The 17,146-nt window shown below is 37.8% G+C and overlaps 1 protein-coding gene across 1 annotated transcript in view; it reads left to right on the forward strand.

Moving 5' to 3' along the window:
* The window catches only part of LOC140239912 (glutaminase kidney isoform, mitochondrial-like), an 83,530-nt gene that overhangs the window by 47,561 nt on the left and 18,823 nt on the right, over positions 1 to 17,146 (forward strand). Inside the window, exons 11-15 of the mRNA XM_072319728.1 lie at positions 199 to 375; positions 1,596 to 1,727; positions 2,336 to 2,431; positions 4,180 to 4,318; positions 5,449 to 5,512. Of these exons, the coding sequence (XP_072175829.1) occupies positions 199 to 375; positions 1,596 to 1,727; positions 2,336 to 2,431; positions 4,180 to 4,318; positions 5,449 to 5,512 (608 nt within the window). The remainder of the gene's footprint in view (positions 1 to 198; positions 376 to 1,595; positions 1,728 to 2,335; positions 2,432 to 4,179; positions 4,319 to 5,448; positions 5,513 to 17,146) is intronic.

The following is a 17,146-nucleotide window of genomic DNA, read 5'->3' on the forward strand; positions in this document are numbered from 1 at the left end:
AATACTCCTAAACAACTCATCATCCTGGCAAATCTTGTCAGCCAGGTTTCTTGGTAGACCTCTTTCAATGTATTGCCAGCAAATCCCAAATGGTGGAAGATGAATTTTGAGCTCTTTTTAGAACTATGTGTTGGCTTTTAATTTCAGTTCTGTGGCTTTACTAATGTTGAGAGCCCTCTGTTCTTTTGCTGTTCACAGATTTGTTCACTGGAGATAACCTGTCAGTCGGCCAGTATCATTGCAGCCACTCTGGCCAATGGGGGCATCTGTCCGCTGACCGGTAAGAAGGTCTTTGAGTCTGTGGCCGTGCGGGACACCCTCAGCCTCATGCTATCCTGTGGCATGTATGACTTCTCTGGACAGTTTGCCTTCCAGGTGAGTAGGCATGTGGTAGAAAATATTTCATTGCTGGGGCAACAAGACCTCGTATCTACAAAATGTCAAATGTTCGGGAGAGTCAAAAAACATGGCGGCCAAAGCACTATAGCGAATGAGAAAGCCTTTCCTTTGACATGCCACGGTGGGTTCAATTTTGGAGTAAGACAGTTGGGGTTTGGACAGGACATCACTTATCCCATTGTTTGACCATTTATCCAAGAAAGTCATGTTCACCAAAATTTCAGATACAAGGTCATGTCACCCCAGCGACGATTTGTGTCACACCTTACTGGATTAATGACCCAATATCATGAGGAAACATGGATGGTCCGATTGACTTATCTTCATTTGCTGCCCACCGGTATTCATTCAAAATCCACGAACAGCACCCATCAGCCACGTGTCAACGAATGTGTGCATACACGCTAATTGGTAACAGTTGACTCTACAGTATTTTCCCAAAAAAATTACAATCAGATTTTCGCATTGATAACACCCAATGTGATTAAAGTGTCCAAACGCTACTTCAGGGTCTTGAAATATAACATCTTAGCTCTATTTTGCAGAAAACCCCATTCAATTTGGTTAAGCGGTCACAGAGAGATGTGGATTGTTGTAAAGCATATCATGAGTCTGTTTCTTCCAATTTTGGCACTTGGATGCTCTTGGAACTGCATATTAATGTGTAAACACAATAGACATACTTGGAGGGAAGAGATTCCTGACATGCTCTACAAAATTCCTCATTTCTCTTTGACCACTGAAGCAAATCAAATGGGGTTTTCTGTAATATGTGGGCAATGAGATATAGTTTCATATCCTGATATTGTATTAGGATTGATTCACTATTTTTAAAGTTATCATTGCGGATGGTCCCATTGTAATTTTTTTGGGACAAACGGTACATATTCAGCTACCCCGGTATAATCATTGTTCCTCTTAAGCAGTGTTCACATTTATGACACAACAAAAGTAAAATTTGCAAATGATTGACAAATTGCCCTGCATCGACGTAAATAATTACTTAATTGATCAGTTTTTTGTAGTAGTAGCCATGATAAAAAATCATGGGCGTACATGGGCTTATCGACATTGATGCAGGGCAGTTTGTCAATCAGTTGCAATGAAACATCTCGACTGAAGACTTTCATAAATTTGAAAAAGTAAAATCTGCCAGTAGTAAAAGCTCATCAATCCATTGCTCTGAACTCTCTCAGGTTGGAATGCCAGCCAAGTCTGGAGTGTCTGGTGGCATCTTGTTGGTGGTTCCCAACATCATGGGCATCATGCTCTGGGCTCCTCCGCTTGATCGATTTGGCAACAGCTCCAGAGGCATCCAGTTCTGTCAGGTGTGTATGGAAAGCCATGTGTGACCAAGCACAGGTTCACATACAAAGTGTATGGAAAGCCATGTGTGACCAAGCACAGGTTCACATACAAAGTGTATGGAAAGCCATGTGTGACCAAGCACAGGTTCACATACAAAGTGTATGGAAAGCCATGTGTGACCAAGCACAGGTTCACATACAAAGTGTATGGAAAGCCATGTGTGACCAAGCACAGGTTCACATACAATGTATGGATGCTGTACAATTTTATTTGCCTTGCATTATTAAGAACAAAATGACAGTTACATGATTCTTGCTATGCCTGTATTTCACAGAAGACGAAGAAGCAGTTTACTCAAGCATGTCTGTTATGCTCATTGCTTGGCTACAAAATCTGCTTTTTTACTTTGACTTTTTTATTTTCTTCATGTCTGTTCACTATTGACAATATTTTAGTTCATAAATACCATACAATTGTGTAAAAAATGTCATACTTATGCATGGTCATATCTGCAGTTTCTGAATGATACAGAATGATGTTAATGCAGGACTTTGGTAGAATAATTTACTATTTTTGCATAGTTTTGTTGACCGAATATGACATGCTGATTATGTTTTCAATTTTGCAGGATTTAGTTACGCACTTCAACTTCCACAACTACGACAACTTGCGGCATCATTCGGCCAAGAAGATTGACCCGGTCACTCAGCGAACACACAGCCAGGTAATTTAAAGACCTCATACCGGTCACTTTCTGACCATGACCTCATACTGGTCACTTTCTGACCATGACCTCATACCGGTCACTTTCTGACCACATATTGACAAGGGTAAGGGATAGGAGGTCACTAAATATACAGTGTGTCTGATTCAGACACGGTTGATACCTGGATCATCTTACATAGGAATCAGTGTGTAATTTCTGACTGCATGTCTTCATTCTCCTTATTGTAGATAACTGTAAAAATCTCAAACAGCAGTGGTGCTATTTAATATCTGAAACAGTGTGTTGACAATGCTGTGCCAGTGCACAACGCGAGCTCTATTTGATCGTATAGGAAAAACATGGTGCATTAAAATGTATTTCTCTATCTCCAAATTATGATAGTTTTGCAGATTTTCTCTGCAGCTATTACATATTTGGAAAAGAAAATCAAGTTATGAGCTCTGAAAATGCATTGCTAATTGTGAAGTGACAGTTTGTAGTCATGATAAAAATGGATAAATTAGATATGATTACTTTTATATACAATATGCTCTGTCTGTGCCTGCTGCACAGTAACTGCGTATTACTTGGAAATGGACAAGTCAGTGCCCTCCATGCATTGTGTGTGGGTGTGCAAGATCACCTTTAATTCCTTTTCAGGTAGCATAAAATGTATGGTCAGTGTACAGACCTGCCCGCTAGCCACAAAATGTTTAGGTACATTTATATGTGATAGAAAGAATTCAACTTCTATGCTTTTTTATAGCTAATACTCTGTCAAAACACAGCATTACAGACTTTTGTTGATTTGTCATGTGCAATCTACTGGAATTAACATTGTTTTTCAGGGGCCTTCGTGAACTCTACTTTATCTTTTATTCTGATTGGCATAGGGTCATGTTGCATGTTTCTTTGTGAGGTAATATTTGTAGTATAATAATGATAATAATAAGGTTTTATTTACCCAGGGTAGCCTCTTCAGTGATGCCACTGCTCTACCAGAAGGCCCTGCCATTATTATTACCCTAGCGTTGCTAGGTACCCATTTATACACCTGGGTCGAGAGGGACATGGTGGGTAAAACATCTTGTCCAAGGACGTAAGCTCTGGGCAAGAATCGAACCCGGGTCCTCCGATCGGGAGTCGAGAGTCTTATCCACTATGCCACTGCGCCTCCCAAATCCCATATAAGAGTTTGGCCGGAGGACCCAAGATACAGTATCATCCCTTGATAGCAGTCAGACGCTGAGGGTGCCTCCTTTATCTCTAAGCCTTTTTACCTAACAAGGTCTTCTTTTTAGTGACAGTTTCTCCTTGGTTAGGACAAGGTCCCCCTTTCAAGGTAACCCTTATGTCAATACCATGGCTGTGCATCCTTGTATATGAAGAGTTTGTTTGCAAAACCCGATAAGTCCATTTTTGAAGATTTTGAAGTACAGTCTCTGTCATAAAGTACAAAATAATACCTTTTAAGTGAGATATTGGTCACTACATATAAAGGTACATTTTTGAAGTTATGGTCAAAATAAGCAAAAAATTTATTATTATTTTCTTTATTTTTCTTGACCTTTAATCGCAAATATCTCCATTTGGCAAATATGGACTTATCGGTTTTTGCGAACAAACACTTCATATATTTCCAGCAGACTTTTTGCCCGTCCAAGCTCACTGCACACACATACACCATATCTCACCCAGATACTTTGAGTGCAACCCAAAATAAATGATGTGAGAATGTGTTTATGTGTTCTCTCTGTGATCACTAGGCCACCAGGATTATGAAGTTACTCTTTGGTGCCTACAATGGCGATGCCAGCGCACTACGTCAGTACTTCTTACAGGGTATGGACATGGGGGAGTGTGATTATGACAGCCGGACGGCCCTCCACCTCGCGGCTGCCGAAGGTAGGACGAGCCTTTTCTATCTGTCAAAAAGTGTCAGTGGCAATTCACCCCATTGTATTTATCTGTAAAAACAATTCTATTTTGATCACGTTTTTGGATATCTCAGCCATTTCAAGGCCAATTTTCATCAAATAGACGTTGAATCCTTCTTGAAATTATGTGCTCTTTCATATGTTATAAGAGGTTTCTCATCATCTCACCAAAAAATGTTATAAACCTGAATCCTCGCCTCAACCTGTACTCTACATTCCCTTTAAGGCAGTGTGAGCTCTATATGATTGTACTTGAAAAACGTGGAGCACTTTCTCTATCTCCAAACTTGTTACATTTTGGGAAAAGAATTATGAATTTATGAACTCTGAAAATGTATTTCTGTTGTAAAGTGACAATGTTTTAGTCATGATAAAAAGGGAAAAATTACATGTGATTGTTCAGCAAAATCTGTATGCTATAGGGAGGATCGAATGGATGATGTCATTTAAGTTGCTTTTTCATTAATGCAGGTATCTATTTGACTTGATTTGATAGGATTTTGATTTGATTAGAGTCCACCCCAACTAGTAAACTGGATTCTGCATTATCATTGCACATACATTAATCAGGGACCAAGTTGTCTTATGATTGTAGAATATGCAATTCTTTAGTGAATAAATAGTAATGCTAATGCATCAAGCAAATTGGATGGCTGGAGCTGCAGCAAAGCTTGATGCGTTTGCAACCATTATGAAATCTAAATTAAGTTTACACTCTTTTGAAGTGACTTTGATACTTCAAAAGGAGATAGAAGATTGACAGAAAGAGGTTTTTCATGAACTGCTTATGAAATAGTTTTCTTAATAGCTGAATCTCTGACGAGGTTATAAAAAAAGAGAAAAAAAAATTTGTTTGAAACGTTCAGACGATTATATCATCCATCTTGAACCATTTAGTTATGGGTACTCTTATATAATTTCATGGCACATAATTTTCGCGAATTGGAGCCGACGGCCTTTCATGCAGTGGTAAAATAAAGTTATATAGCACCCTGTATTGTACCGTTGGAACAGTGCTGTCTTTTCTTGGAGTCTCGATTAAATGGAGATGACTGTATTACAAAGTGTAGTGACTTAGTGCACCCAATTCATCCCCAGGTCATTTAGAGTGTGCAAGGTTCCTACTAGAGAGATGTGGCGTGAGTCACCAAGCATTGGACAGGTGAGTACAGCTCCCTCTATTGGTGATTATCGAGTAGCATTGTGAGTTTTTAGTAGCACCACTTGTTTCATCACTAGACTCAAGCCCAGGCACTCAGTCCGTCTTCCCTTATACTGCAATACACTCTTGCAGGTGATGGTATAGAAATTTTATTTTGTGTGTTGCATGGTAAAGTCTTACTATGTAGAGTATAATATGTTTCATTGAGTCGGCTCAGAATCACCAAGAAGTACTACAACAAAAAACCTTTCCTTCCCTGACTAAATGATTTCTAAGAACATAATGCTTTTCTTGTGAGTTTAGTGCAAATTCTGAATATTAGCTATTTTATTTGTGACTGTACCTTACTGTCTGTTTCTTGTCAGTATGTAAGTAGTGTCTCCACTCATCAAAAGTCTACTGTATTTGTATCAATTTCATAAAGTTGGAACAAGTGCAATGTGCCTGTGTGTATGCATTTGTAAATTTGTTTTGCAGATGTTCCAACTGTTTGTTTCTCTCCCGCCTGCTCTCCCCCCCCCCCACCCCCGTTTATCATTGTGTATTATCTATCCTATATATTGCCCATTTCTTGTCCACACTTCCAAGAAATGTACGTGTATGTTTGTTTGATTTGACGTTTAATTGAAGTTAAAAGCTCAGTTAAGATCTCTTCACCTGAAGGATGTTGGAAGGACATTCAAGACTCTTGCTGTATTACCAATAGATTTATTAAAATCATTTCATTTTTATTCATTATATGATGGATTTTTACACTCTGTATCTCACATTACTGCTGTGTGAGATCAGCCTCACACTCTGCCATTTTTGCAATGAATATTATGTGGGTAGATATTTTCGAGAATGACGAAAGAATTATACAGATTACATGAATTATTCAAATATTTATCCAAATTTATAAATGTTTAAACTGTAACTATTAAAGGTGCAGCTTTGGAATGGTTTTGAAATTAGCAGTGTTTATTACCATTTGAATCAAATGCTATCATTCCAGTTTTGTAGTCCTCTTTTGAATGTCACATGAATAGTATTCAGAAATTATGTATATCTTAAAGAGCAAACCTTCTCCAAACATATTCCTTTACTCTCCAAGTGCAGAATAATTAGAGAAACACTCGGTGTGAATTTACTAAAATGTCACACAAAATTTTCAAAGGTTATCCATTCTGAAAGATATGTGGGGAAACTTTCTCTTTGAGTATATGAATCTGCATGAATAGAGGTGAAGATCATAAAATGCGTGACTTGCTGTTATATCCATTAATAACAGCTATTTCAAGGAACGCACATTTGTGCTACATTAAATCACTATATAGAGGAAAGCATGAAAGATTGATTGGGATACTGGCTACCAGCATGCCTGTAAATTTTCAAAGAAGAACCTCTATGATTGTATTTAATGTTTGTTGAGTGTACTTGTATTCTAATAACTTTTGTTTATTTTACAGTTGCATATATCATGCTGTGTGTAAAAGTAATAATTCCCTGCTGTTCATAGAATTGGTAATAAGAATTGTAATTTTCATCTCAGTTTGATGAAGTGATGATTGAAGTAGAAAAAAACATGCATCTTTGACTTCAGTGGGTGAAAGTATTTCACAGAGATGGCAACTCTTACTTCTTTGCAGTGTTCGGAACTGTTTTTTAAGCCGAAAATAGTGCAGCTTTCATTATAGAAAATACTGTTTTTACACCAAAAATATGCCTTTTCAGCCCTCAGAAGTGTCTTTTGTTTGTTTGTTTGTTGTTGTTTTTTACAAGGTTAGCATTCATGAATTTGATGCAGCAGCGTCTCAATTATTGGAATATGTGGCTTGTTTACCAGCACTGCTTGTGCATTATCATTTGATGTTTGTGCTCTGAATTATTTCACCTCAGCATGCTTTCCTGCACCGTAGGCCACATGTGAGGAAATTTAATGCATATTAATAGACTTGGGCTCCAAATATCATCTCTATCTTCTTATCCATTGCATGTCGTGGTGAGCATGTTCAACTGGGATTTGAACCTAGCACCTGCCTCTTAAAGATGCCCCACAAATGGTGCCTGGGCACAGACCCCATGAACTGTGCATGGCAGCTACTGTTCCTAGAGTTCAGAGTTTGTCCCTAGTCCTCCACAGTTGGTAGACAAACAAAATCACGAAAACACCCCTGATCGCCTAAATCTGCGTATCAATCAACGTCCGTTCCACAGATAAGTCCTTGAAGAAGCTTAGATAAAAGTGACTCTTTCAATTTAATTGCTTCCATTTCTCTGGCTCCTTCTGTCTTTCTATTTGATAACCTACAGTGAGATCTCCCCCCCCCCCCATCTCTCTTTCTCTTTTGCCTTCTCTCTATCTCTTTGTCTTTCTCTCCCTACCCCTACTTTTTGGTCAGAAGTTAAGTTGTCCGTTGTTATCACAAAAGTATATTAGTTTGGGCAGTCATAAAGTCATTAGGCCTAATTAAGGTGTTGTCTTTAAGATAAAACAACACACTTATCAGGTCTAGTGAGTCAGTCCTCCAAGGAAAACACTACCTTGATTGGTTTCCATTATGTTTGTACATGGTCATCTCTGTTCAGTCACGTATCTGTGGAAGCAGTCATAATTGGGGTCTTTAGGGCAGTCTAAAAATACTGTATAAAATGTTATTTTCGCGAATTTCACGAATCACAGTTGGATCGGGAATTTATCACCATGCGAAAATGTCTCAATGCGCTAGGTCAAAGAGATCGTATAGTTTTGGTTGAGACTTAACTTCAGGTTTTTAAAAATTTTTTGGTGAGATAACAAGAAACCTCTTATGAAATATGAAAGAGCATGTAATTCCAGTAGGAATTCAACGTTTAAGTAATGAAAATTCATTTTGAAATGGCTGAGATATCCAAAACAGAGCAATCCTAATTGATGATGGGACCCACCTTTTATTAGGATAGCTTTATTTTACTTTGTTTTTGGATGTCTCAGCCATTCCAGAACTGATTTTCATCTAATAAACTTTGAATTCCTGTAGAATAGTGTGTTTAGTATTATTTCATAAGCTGTTTCTTGGTATCTCACATAAAGTTGAACGCCCAATCATCATCTCCACACCAATACCATACTCATCCCTTTAATAGTACATTTATGATAGCGTCAGTGTCAATTTGCAAAAACAACATCTCGCAAAAGTGTCTGTGACCCCCTTGTTTGCGAAAACAACTTGTATACAGTAAATCGATGGATGCTGATCCGCTGTGGCTATTCCATTTGCATACACTTCATTTGATGTGGTACCAGTATATTGTGTCATGAAAATTGTGTTCGTTCTTGCATGTAGGTGTGTGTGGGTATGCATCACCTTTTATGGGTAAGATTAGAATTCCTTTGCGCAAAGTAAAACGGATCTTGTCACCTTCTGTTGCTACAAGATTGATGACAGATGAACAGAAACTTTCATATAGATGTTTCCTTTTGTCTAGCTTTACATCTCATATCACTTTATTGCAAATTATCAAGAACTGATCAATGGATGTATTTCTCTGTGTACCTGGCCAGGTATGCTGCTGCATGATTTGTACAGGCAGTGATTAGATAGGGGAAAACCCCATTAGGTACAGTTGTTGATGTATGATGTCATGAAACTTAGGCTAGAAATATCATATTTCAGTGGTAATGTAATCTGGACAGAAGGGTAGATGTGAATATAGATTGATCTACATCTAAAAAGGTTTAAACAAGGTTAAAAGTCACTGTACATTATTTGCCATCCTAGCTTAACCCGTTGAGGACGGGCTGATTTTGCTACAACACACTTTTCCCATAGACACTTGCCCAAGTATACTCGGGACTCGTCCTCAATGGGTTGATATTCTCTTGCTTTATCAATGCCCTTGTCTGTCATGGAGTCAGGACTACATAACATAACAATGTCAAAATTTTGGAGCTTGGGTATTTGTTCCAAGTTCATTGTGTTACTGATGGCAGCCAGGGATAGTCAAGTGGTAGTGATGCTGCGCAGAAAGCAGTTGATGACGGGTTCGAGTCCCACTGGTTCCTTTTTTCAGATGTAGATCAGTGGTTGCAATCCTACAAATTTCATTTGAAGAGGGAGACAAATTGAAGAAAATTCACACTTCAATATATACAGCTGTATCATCTTAACTTCATGAGTGGGGAGCATCAAATATCACTGAAGTGTAGCTTTTAAAGAATGAATATTTGAACAAGACTTTATCTTGGCCGTCAATGTGGTTATCGATCTCACAAAATTGTCTTACAAGTCTCCATGCACAAGTATTATACTCACAAAATATTGTATTGTGTGTACAGTGATTGGTTAGTTGAAATTAATGAGGAAAAGTCAAAGGTTACCAAAATTTGAGGTCCCAAATTTGAATTTGTAAAATATTGAATGGAAAAAGCATTGAAATAATAATACCTACAAGCCTGGAATACAAATTTTGGTACAAAACTTCTCCTAATCTTCACAGTGTGTTTGATTAATAATAAAGGATCATTTTTATTTTGATAATAGACACATGTTAAAAACAGCAATAATATCAACACCAACTTTCAGGGATATTGCTTGTTTATACTACGATTTAAACAAAAGTAACTACATGTTTGAATGCAGGATATGTTGTAGATGACTTTTTGAGGATCATTTTATTCAGGTGGCTTTTTGTCACCACATATTGACTTTGCTAGGACATGCAATAGGATGTTGCCTCAGTGGTAGAGTCCTTCCACTTACATCTTTTGCTATTTTTAGATCCCCCTTGTATGTAATATGAAAACTTCTCTCTGGCATTGAACGTATCCTTAATGCCTGCTACATTGAATGCGCATCACAAAATTCAAGAACACTTGTACAGAGTTGGCTGACTTTCCGTAACCAGCAGCAGTGTACAAATATAAATCATTTTGTCACACATTGTAAGAAAACTGAAGATACCCTCACAAGATACAATGTAAATACTAGAAGAGTCCCGGATGCGCAAGGTAAAGCTGGATGTGTGTCATGTCTTGTATAATTCCTGCCAGTGGGTCACACTACAGACATACTTTGCAGTACTAAAATTATGAAAAGCGTGGCGAGGATCTATGGCTATTTGATTGCATCTATTGATCCCTTATGCTGAATGATATTTCATTATTATTTTTTATTTCATTTATTTCTATTATCATTAAGTGATAACTTTTCTGAAATGCTAAAATTCACCATAGCACTACACTTCCCTGCATATACACTGAAGGCAAATGAGGAGTCAAAGTTTGGACCTGTCATGATTGCTTTCAACTTTTAGTATCTGATTACCCTTTTTTTAAAAATCAGCTTTCAGCCATATCATTGACAAGAATCTACAGCAATAAGAAATGTGCTACTGTGTCTTCTGGCTTCAATTCTGTCAAAGGTTCAATCATAAAAGCCGCTTTTATGTTAGAGCTCTGTGCATATGCTGACAGTCATAGTTATGTGCAGTGCGGCTAGCAGCAATGGCATGATGAGTAACTCATATGAGAGATTCATATATAACTCAAATGGAAGGCTAACATGGCAGCTCATGTAAGATACTCATTTGAGAGACTATGTGAGAGACTCATGGGAGGCTCATATGAGAGACTCATATGAGAGATTCATATGAGAGACTCATATGAGAGTCTCATGTGAAAGACTCATATGAGAGACTCATTATATATAACTCATATGGAAGGCTAACATGGCAGCTCATGTAAGATACTCATATGAGAGACTATGTGAGAGACTCATGGGAGGCTCTTATGACAGGTTCATACGAGAGACTCACATTGGAGACTTGTGTAAGAGACTCAAATGGGGGACTCGTATGGAAGACTCATATTGGAGACTCATGGGAGACTTATTAGAAACTCATATGAGAGACTCATGGGAGACTCATGTCAGAGACTCATATGAGAGATTCACATGGAGATTCATTTGGGAATCTATTCATATGGGAGATTCATACGGGAGATTCATATGGGAGATTCATATGGGAGATTCATATGGGAGATTTATATGGGAGATTCATACGGGAGATTCATACGGGAGATTCATACGGGAGATTCATATGGGAGATTCATATGGGAGATTTATATGGGAGATTCATACGGGAGATTCATACGGGAGATTCATACGGGAGATTCATATGGGAGATTCATATGGGAGATTCATATGGGAGATTTATATGGGAGATTCATATGGGAGATTCATACGGGAGATTCATATGGGAGATTCATATGGGAGATTCATATGGGAGATTCATATGGGAGATTCATATGGGAGATTCATATGGGAGATTCATATGGGAGATTCATATGGGAGATTCATACGGGAGATCATGTGAGAGGCTCATGAGAGACTTATGAATACAAGTGTCATATTGGAGATTTATCTGAGAGACTTATATGGGAGACTCATGTAGGAACTTACATGAGAGACTCATATAAAATACACTATGCTCTTGATGTCTCATGAAAGCATGTTTTGTACATGTGCCAATTCTGCTTCTCATTTTGTTTTGGCTATGGAAAGAAGAGTGTGCTTGCATGCACAAATGCAGATTTCTCCAGAAAATGATGTGGAAAAAAAAAGTCCTACACTACTACCATGCCTCAGAATCACTTGTCTGTAGGTGCTACTTTTAGCTTTCATCTACTTGATTTTCTTCAAAAGAGGATGCAGTGCCCCATGTTGAGTGCCTCTCAGCAAATATCTAAGTGTGGTAGAAGGACCCTCTTGAGTGAAATAGTTTTATAGCACCCTGGACTAGACCGGGTGGAGACATCTTAACTGTCCATGTAAACACTCTGATAGGGGTGAATCATGAAACAAGTAGGTCAAACCCTTTACCAGCCTCGTCTTCAAAGATGTTACACAAACAGACAGATATTTGTTTGTTTGTTGTTGTTTGTGTTTTGAGAGCTAAGGGTATGATCTTACAACACCAGTCTGCATTTGTAAGAGAATTCTCTCATGTTGTTTTTCATACTTTCTCACAATATATATTTTAAGCTGACCTATGTAAGGTGCTACATAAGCACTTGCCCAATTGCCCGGGGCAAGGGAAAATCAAAGTTGAGCAAGTGATTTGGAACAATGAGAACGAGTGCTTGTTGAATTAGGCATGCAAAAAGTTTTAAAGCCATCTTTTTTTTTTTTTCACTTTTGCCCCCTTCAAACACACAAAGTCAACCATACAGAAGCCCAAATATAATGACTGTTTAGTGATGCAATGTACTTTGATTTCATTTCAGCAAGTTTCAAACATGTAGATGAAGAAGCCCCAATGCAATGCAACACCAACACTCAATCAAACAAAGTTTGTTACTCCAATATGTCTTAAGCGTGTGAATCAATGTGTGCTGTTTACTGACTTACGAGTTACTTTCTACTTACAATGTATATTTTTGAACTCTTTTTTCGGGCAAGTGTTCGGCAACAATTTGAAGATCTACTTGCCCAACTGGGCAAGTAGTAAATCAAAAGTTATGTAACACCCTGGTTCTGTAGTCTTCCCGTTCATGGTGCTTTAGTGGACGATGTTCAAAAAGTTTTGTCTTAAACCCATTTTCATATCTATTGCAGGTGATGAAATAATTGTATCAAAGTTGTAGGCACTTGGACAGTATGGAAGGAGATAAAAAGTATTCTGCATACAAAGTCTTTCAGATTTTAGCTATGTCATATTTGTTTACCTATTCATTCATTCATTTATCACTGTATTTGGTATATAAATTCTCATTTTTCTTGCATTCAGTAATGCCATAGAGCATGTCCGGTATGCTGTTGACTGAAAGCAACCTTTATAATGGGGGTCTTTTGACCTGGTCAATACATCATACAGTGTTATAAGCTTTTACTTTTGATGATAAGGTTGTGAAGGAGAAATCCATTGCCTGAACCAGCAATGCACTTTTGTATGGTTTTATATTAACCTCTCATCAGCAGTAAAAATCATTTTTGGTTGTCCTGCTCTGATACCAACCCCCTCCCCCCCCCCCCCAAAAAAAAAAAAAAAAAAAAATAGCAACAGAAAGACAGATAGGTAGGTCACTGGTTAGAGTGATGTATAGAAGTCCTAGAGTTCTCAGGAGTCTTTCTCAACGAGCCATCCAAGAATACTCATGAAATCCCATTGAGGAATTGCCATCAAAGTATCACAGGTCTGCCAAAAGTGTGGGGGCAGACCCTGGAGCTGGTGTAAGGAGGGTGCCACCCACTTGGTAAGGGGTGACTAACAGCTAGACAATGCCATGAGGAAATACCCTACCCACTTATACCAAGTGCAGTAGGTTCCCTCAAAATTGAAAATCCTTAAAGCTGCACTGTAGTTTCGAAGAGTGTTTTTTTTTTCTTGCTTTTTATAGCAGTACAGAATCTAAATAGCACTTGGTACAAAGGAAGAATTATGTGGACTTAATGTCTGAAACAAACAAAACTGAACAAAAGTGTGAGCAAAAGGGAACAAGGAACACTAAGTAATAACCATTTTAAAGTTAGTTAATGAACTAATGTGATATCTTCCATTAAAATACAAGGTAGGTGAATATATTACTGTACGCAAGTTATTATTCTGCACTGATTAGTACTCCTCCAAGTTCTTTAATTGCCCCGAGAAATGTCACTTTTATTTATATTGATATGAAAGCTGCGTTAAAATGTGCAACTCTGTTCAGAACTTAGGAATGATATATTTTCCTTGGATATCTGTACCTCAAAACAGAGTATAATTTATTTCCTTCATACAAATATGAGAAATAGATATTATGGGTCTCGTTGCACTCAGATCTGTCCTTTGCCTTTTTAGATTTTGGTACAGTCTATGTGCTTTTGTTATGGTGTGTCAGTTTTGATGAGTTTTTTTTTTTTTATTGTTTTTGGTATAATTGAAGACAAATTAAATGGATATTGAGTGTATAAAGCATCTGCGCTATAGACGATATGATGTAAAGCAATGTGTAGCAACTATGAAATAGTTTGTAAGAGCGCTTTACAAATGATATTATTGTATTGTATAAGAAAGTTTTTTTTTTTTTTTTTTGGGGGGGGGGGACATATCACATAAGACTTGCTTTTGGCTTGGACTAGTCATATGGACTTCTAAAAGGCTACCCAAGGGAGGTACCACTGTGATTGGAACAGAGCAAACACAGGATACTTCCTTTAACTTTATCATCCTTCATCAACTGGTGGACACCATTGTTTTGGGTGATGACTAAGTTGGATACGTCAGAGATTTGATGTTTAGTGATAGCTACTAATTATTCCTGCACGCTTGGCCCTTGGCAAACACATACCAGTCACCCAACTTTGACGTTGCTGGTTACTGCCCTAAATCATTCACGCATTGATACAATCAAAACAAAAAGAAGAAGGAAAAAAGAAGAAGGGAGATGCATATAATTGAGTTTATTACGTCACATGTGATTGCCAGTTTAAGGATTTGTAAACAAAGCATGATGATTCACACAGGTGGAATACCTTCCCCATTACATCAAAAACAACAACAGCAAAAAAGTTTTGATGAGATAGACAGGTGGAAGACCTTCCCCATTACATAAAAAACAACAACAGCAAAAAAGTTTTGATGAGATAGATACTTTATATAGTGATAAGAATTAGAGGGGAAGAAGGAACTTTTATGGTTTATTTCTTCATGTCAGGAGTTCAGAACCTACATGTGTGATGAAAATGTCAGGAATGAATGGAATTATCTCCCAGAGTAAATTATGTTCGTGTTTCAAGCATATGATTTTCACTTTCCCATGTATCACCTGGCATTGGCTTCATACAAATAGGCTCTGACTAGATATGATGTACTGAAGAGAGGTCTTTCTAAGTAAAATCATTGCTGAGCACCGCCCATCTCCAAGGATTATGTAATGTACCTTCCATTTGTGAAACCAGTTATTTGTCCCCCATCATTGTATCTTCTCTTTGGAAATGAAAAAGGCCATGTTCGAATGGTTAGAAATTACCCTATCTTAGCTGTCTAACAGAGTCGTGAGTTATAAAATGATCATATTCAGTTTTTGTTTTGTATGCTGATGTTATGTATTAAGTCCCATGAATTGTTAAACTTCTCCATACAACCAGAGAAGGGTCAAAATCTGAATTACTGGCTTTGCTGCAGTAATATGTGTGTAGATAGAAATAGGAGTACCCAAAGTGAATTTCATGTCACATGGCATTGATATATAGCCTTCCAAAACTTGAGTAAATGTAGCAAAGTTTGGTAGTAGATGAAGCTTTTAGAGGACTGGGTAATCATCTTAATCCATCCTTATTTGATAATGGAAGTATCATGAAATGTCCCCATGTATATGTTACCTTCTTCTGGTATTGCATGCATTGTGGAAGTTCTTGTCAATAATGAACCAACCCATCCTATGGTAGTCATATCCAATATGAAGTGGTTAAAGAGTAAAGTAAAGTAATCCCCTTCTCACCCAATGCTAATCCCTAACCTCACCTTAATGCATCATGAAGTCCATGGGTATTGTTTGACCTGTCAACAATATTCATCCCTCTCTCTATCATATGTGGAGTCTTAGTCAACTGTGTCCTATAGCTTTTGTTTACGTTTTAGTGTAATGTACACTTTATTCTCCTCAAGTTTGTTCTTCTCTGCCACACTTTAGAGGAGAATTAAATCCAAATATATATGTGGCTTGAGGGAGTGCAGCAATGTTAGTAGAAAATGTCAGCAAAGTTTGAGGAAAGTCAGATAATCTGTTAAAAAGTTATGAATTCTTGAATTTTCAGTGCCACCATTGCTGGATGAGAAGACCACTACAGTTCAGCATGTTCAATGGTGAAGAAGTCATATAGAAAAATCAACATATTTTCACTCTTCTAGCAAAAATTCATTAAAAAATGAAATTTTGTGGATTTCTCTCTATATTTTCTTTATATGTGACCCGCTACAACAAAAGGATCCGAAAGTCGGGGGAGGACAATTTTCTGAAAATGGCATGATATTATTCCTGTACTCTTCTACTTTAATTTCATATAAAGCACAACTAATAGAAGTACTCGGTTGCAGAGATATCGATGATTTTATCAGCGCATGTCAAGTGGTTGAGGAAATCAGAGTTTCGAGAAAAACGCCTTCAAAGTTGCCCTTCCGACACTTTCATGGTCATGGGGAGGCGAGACAGTTTTCACTGCTTGACAATAGAAGGCACGCTCCTAGCGACCTCCGCCATGTTCAGTCAAGCTTAGCGTCAGCGGTCTACGCACGACCAATCGGTAATCAGGATGCCACGCACTGACCAATAAGATCACTCCCTCATTGCTAGGGGCGGAGTCTAGCTGCGGCGCTAAATCCAAATCTTCGGACACGTTTCTCTTACATTTTAAAGCTGGAAAATCATGGCCCAGAAAAATGCTAATTTCTTGCCTTTCCTTTGATCATTTAGCTTCGAAATTTTGGCAGATGATGGATAAAACATTAGACTACAAAATTATCAAATGCCAAAAACAGAAATCCGATTGTTTTGACCAATTTTGATGATGTGACTTCAAACTCGATTTTCTCGGCTCGGCTGTCAGCGACTTTAGGATCCTTTTGTTGTAGCGGGTCACATATCATTGTACATGCATGATGTCATGAACTGCAACAGTTTTCTCATCCAGTGATGGT

The sequence above is a fragment of the Diadema setosum genome, chromosome 16 (genome assembly GCF_964275005.1).
Source record: "Diadema setosum chromosome 16, eeDiaSeto1, whole genome shotgun sequence".
Classification (NCBI taxonomy): Eukaryota; Metazoa; Echinodermata; class Echinoidea; order Diadematoida; family Diadematidae; genus Diadema; species Diadema setosum.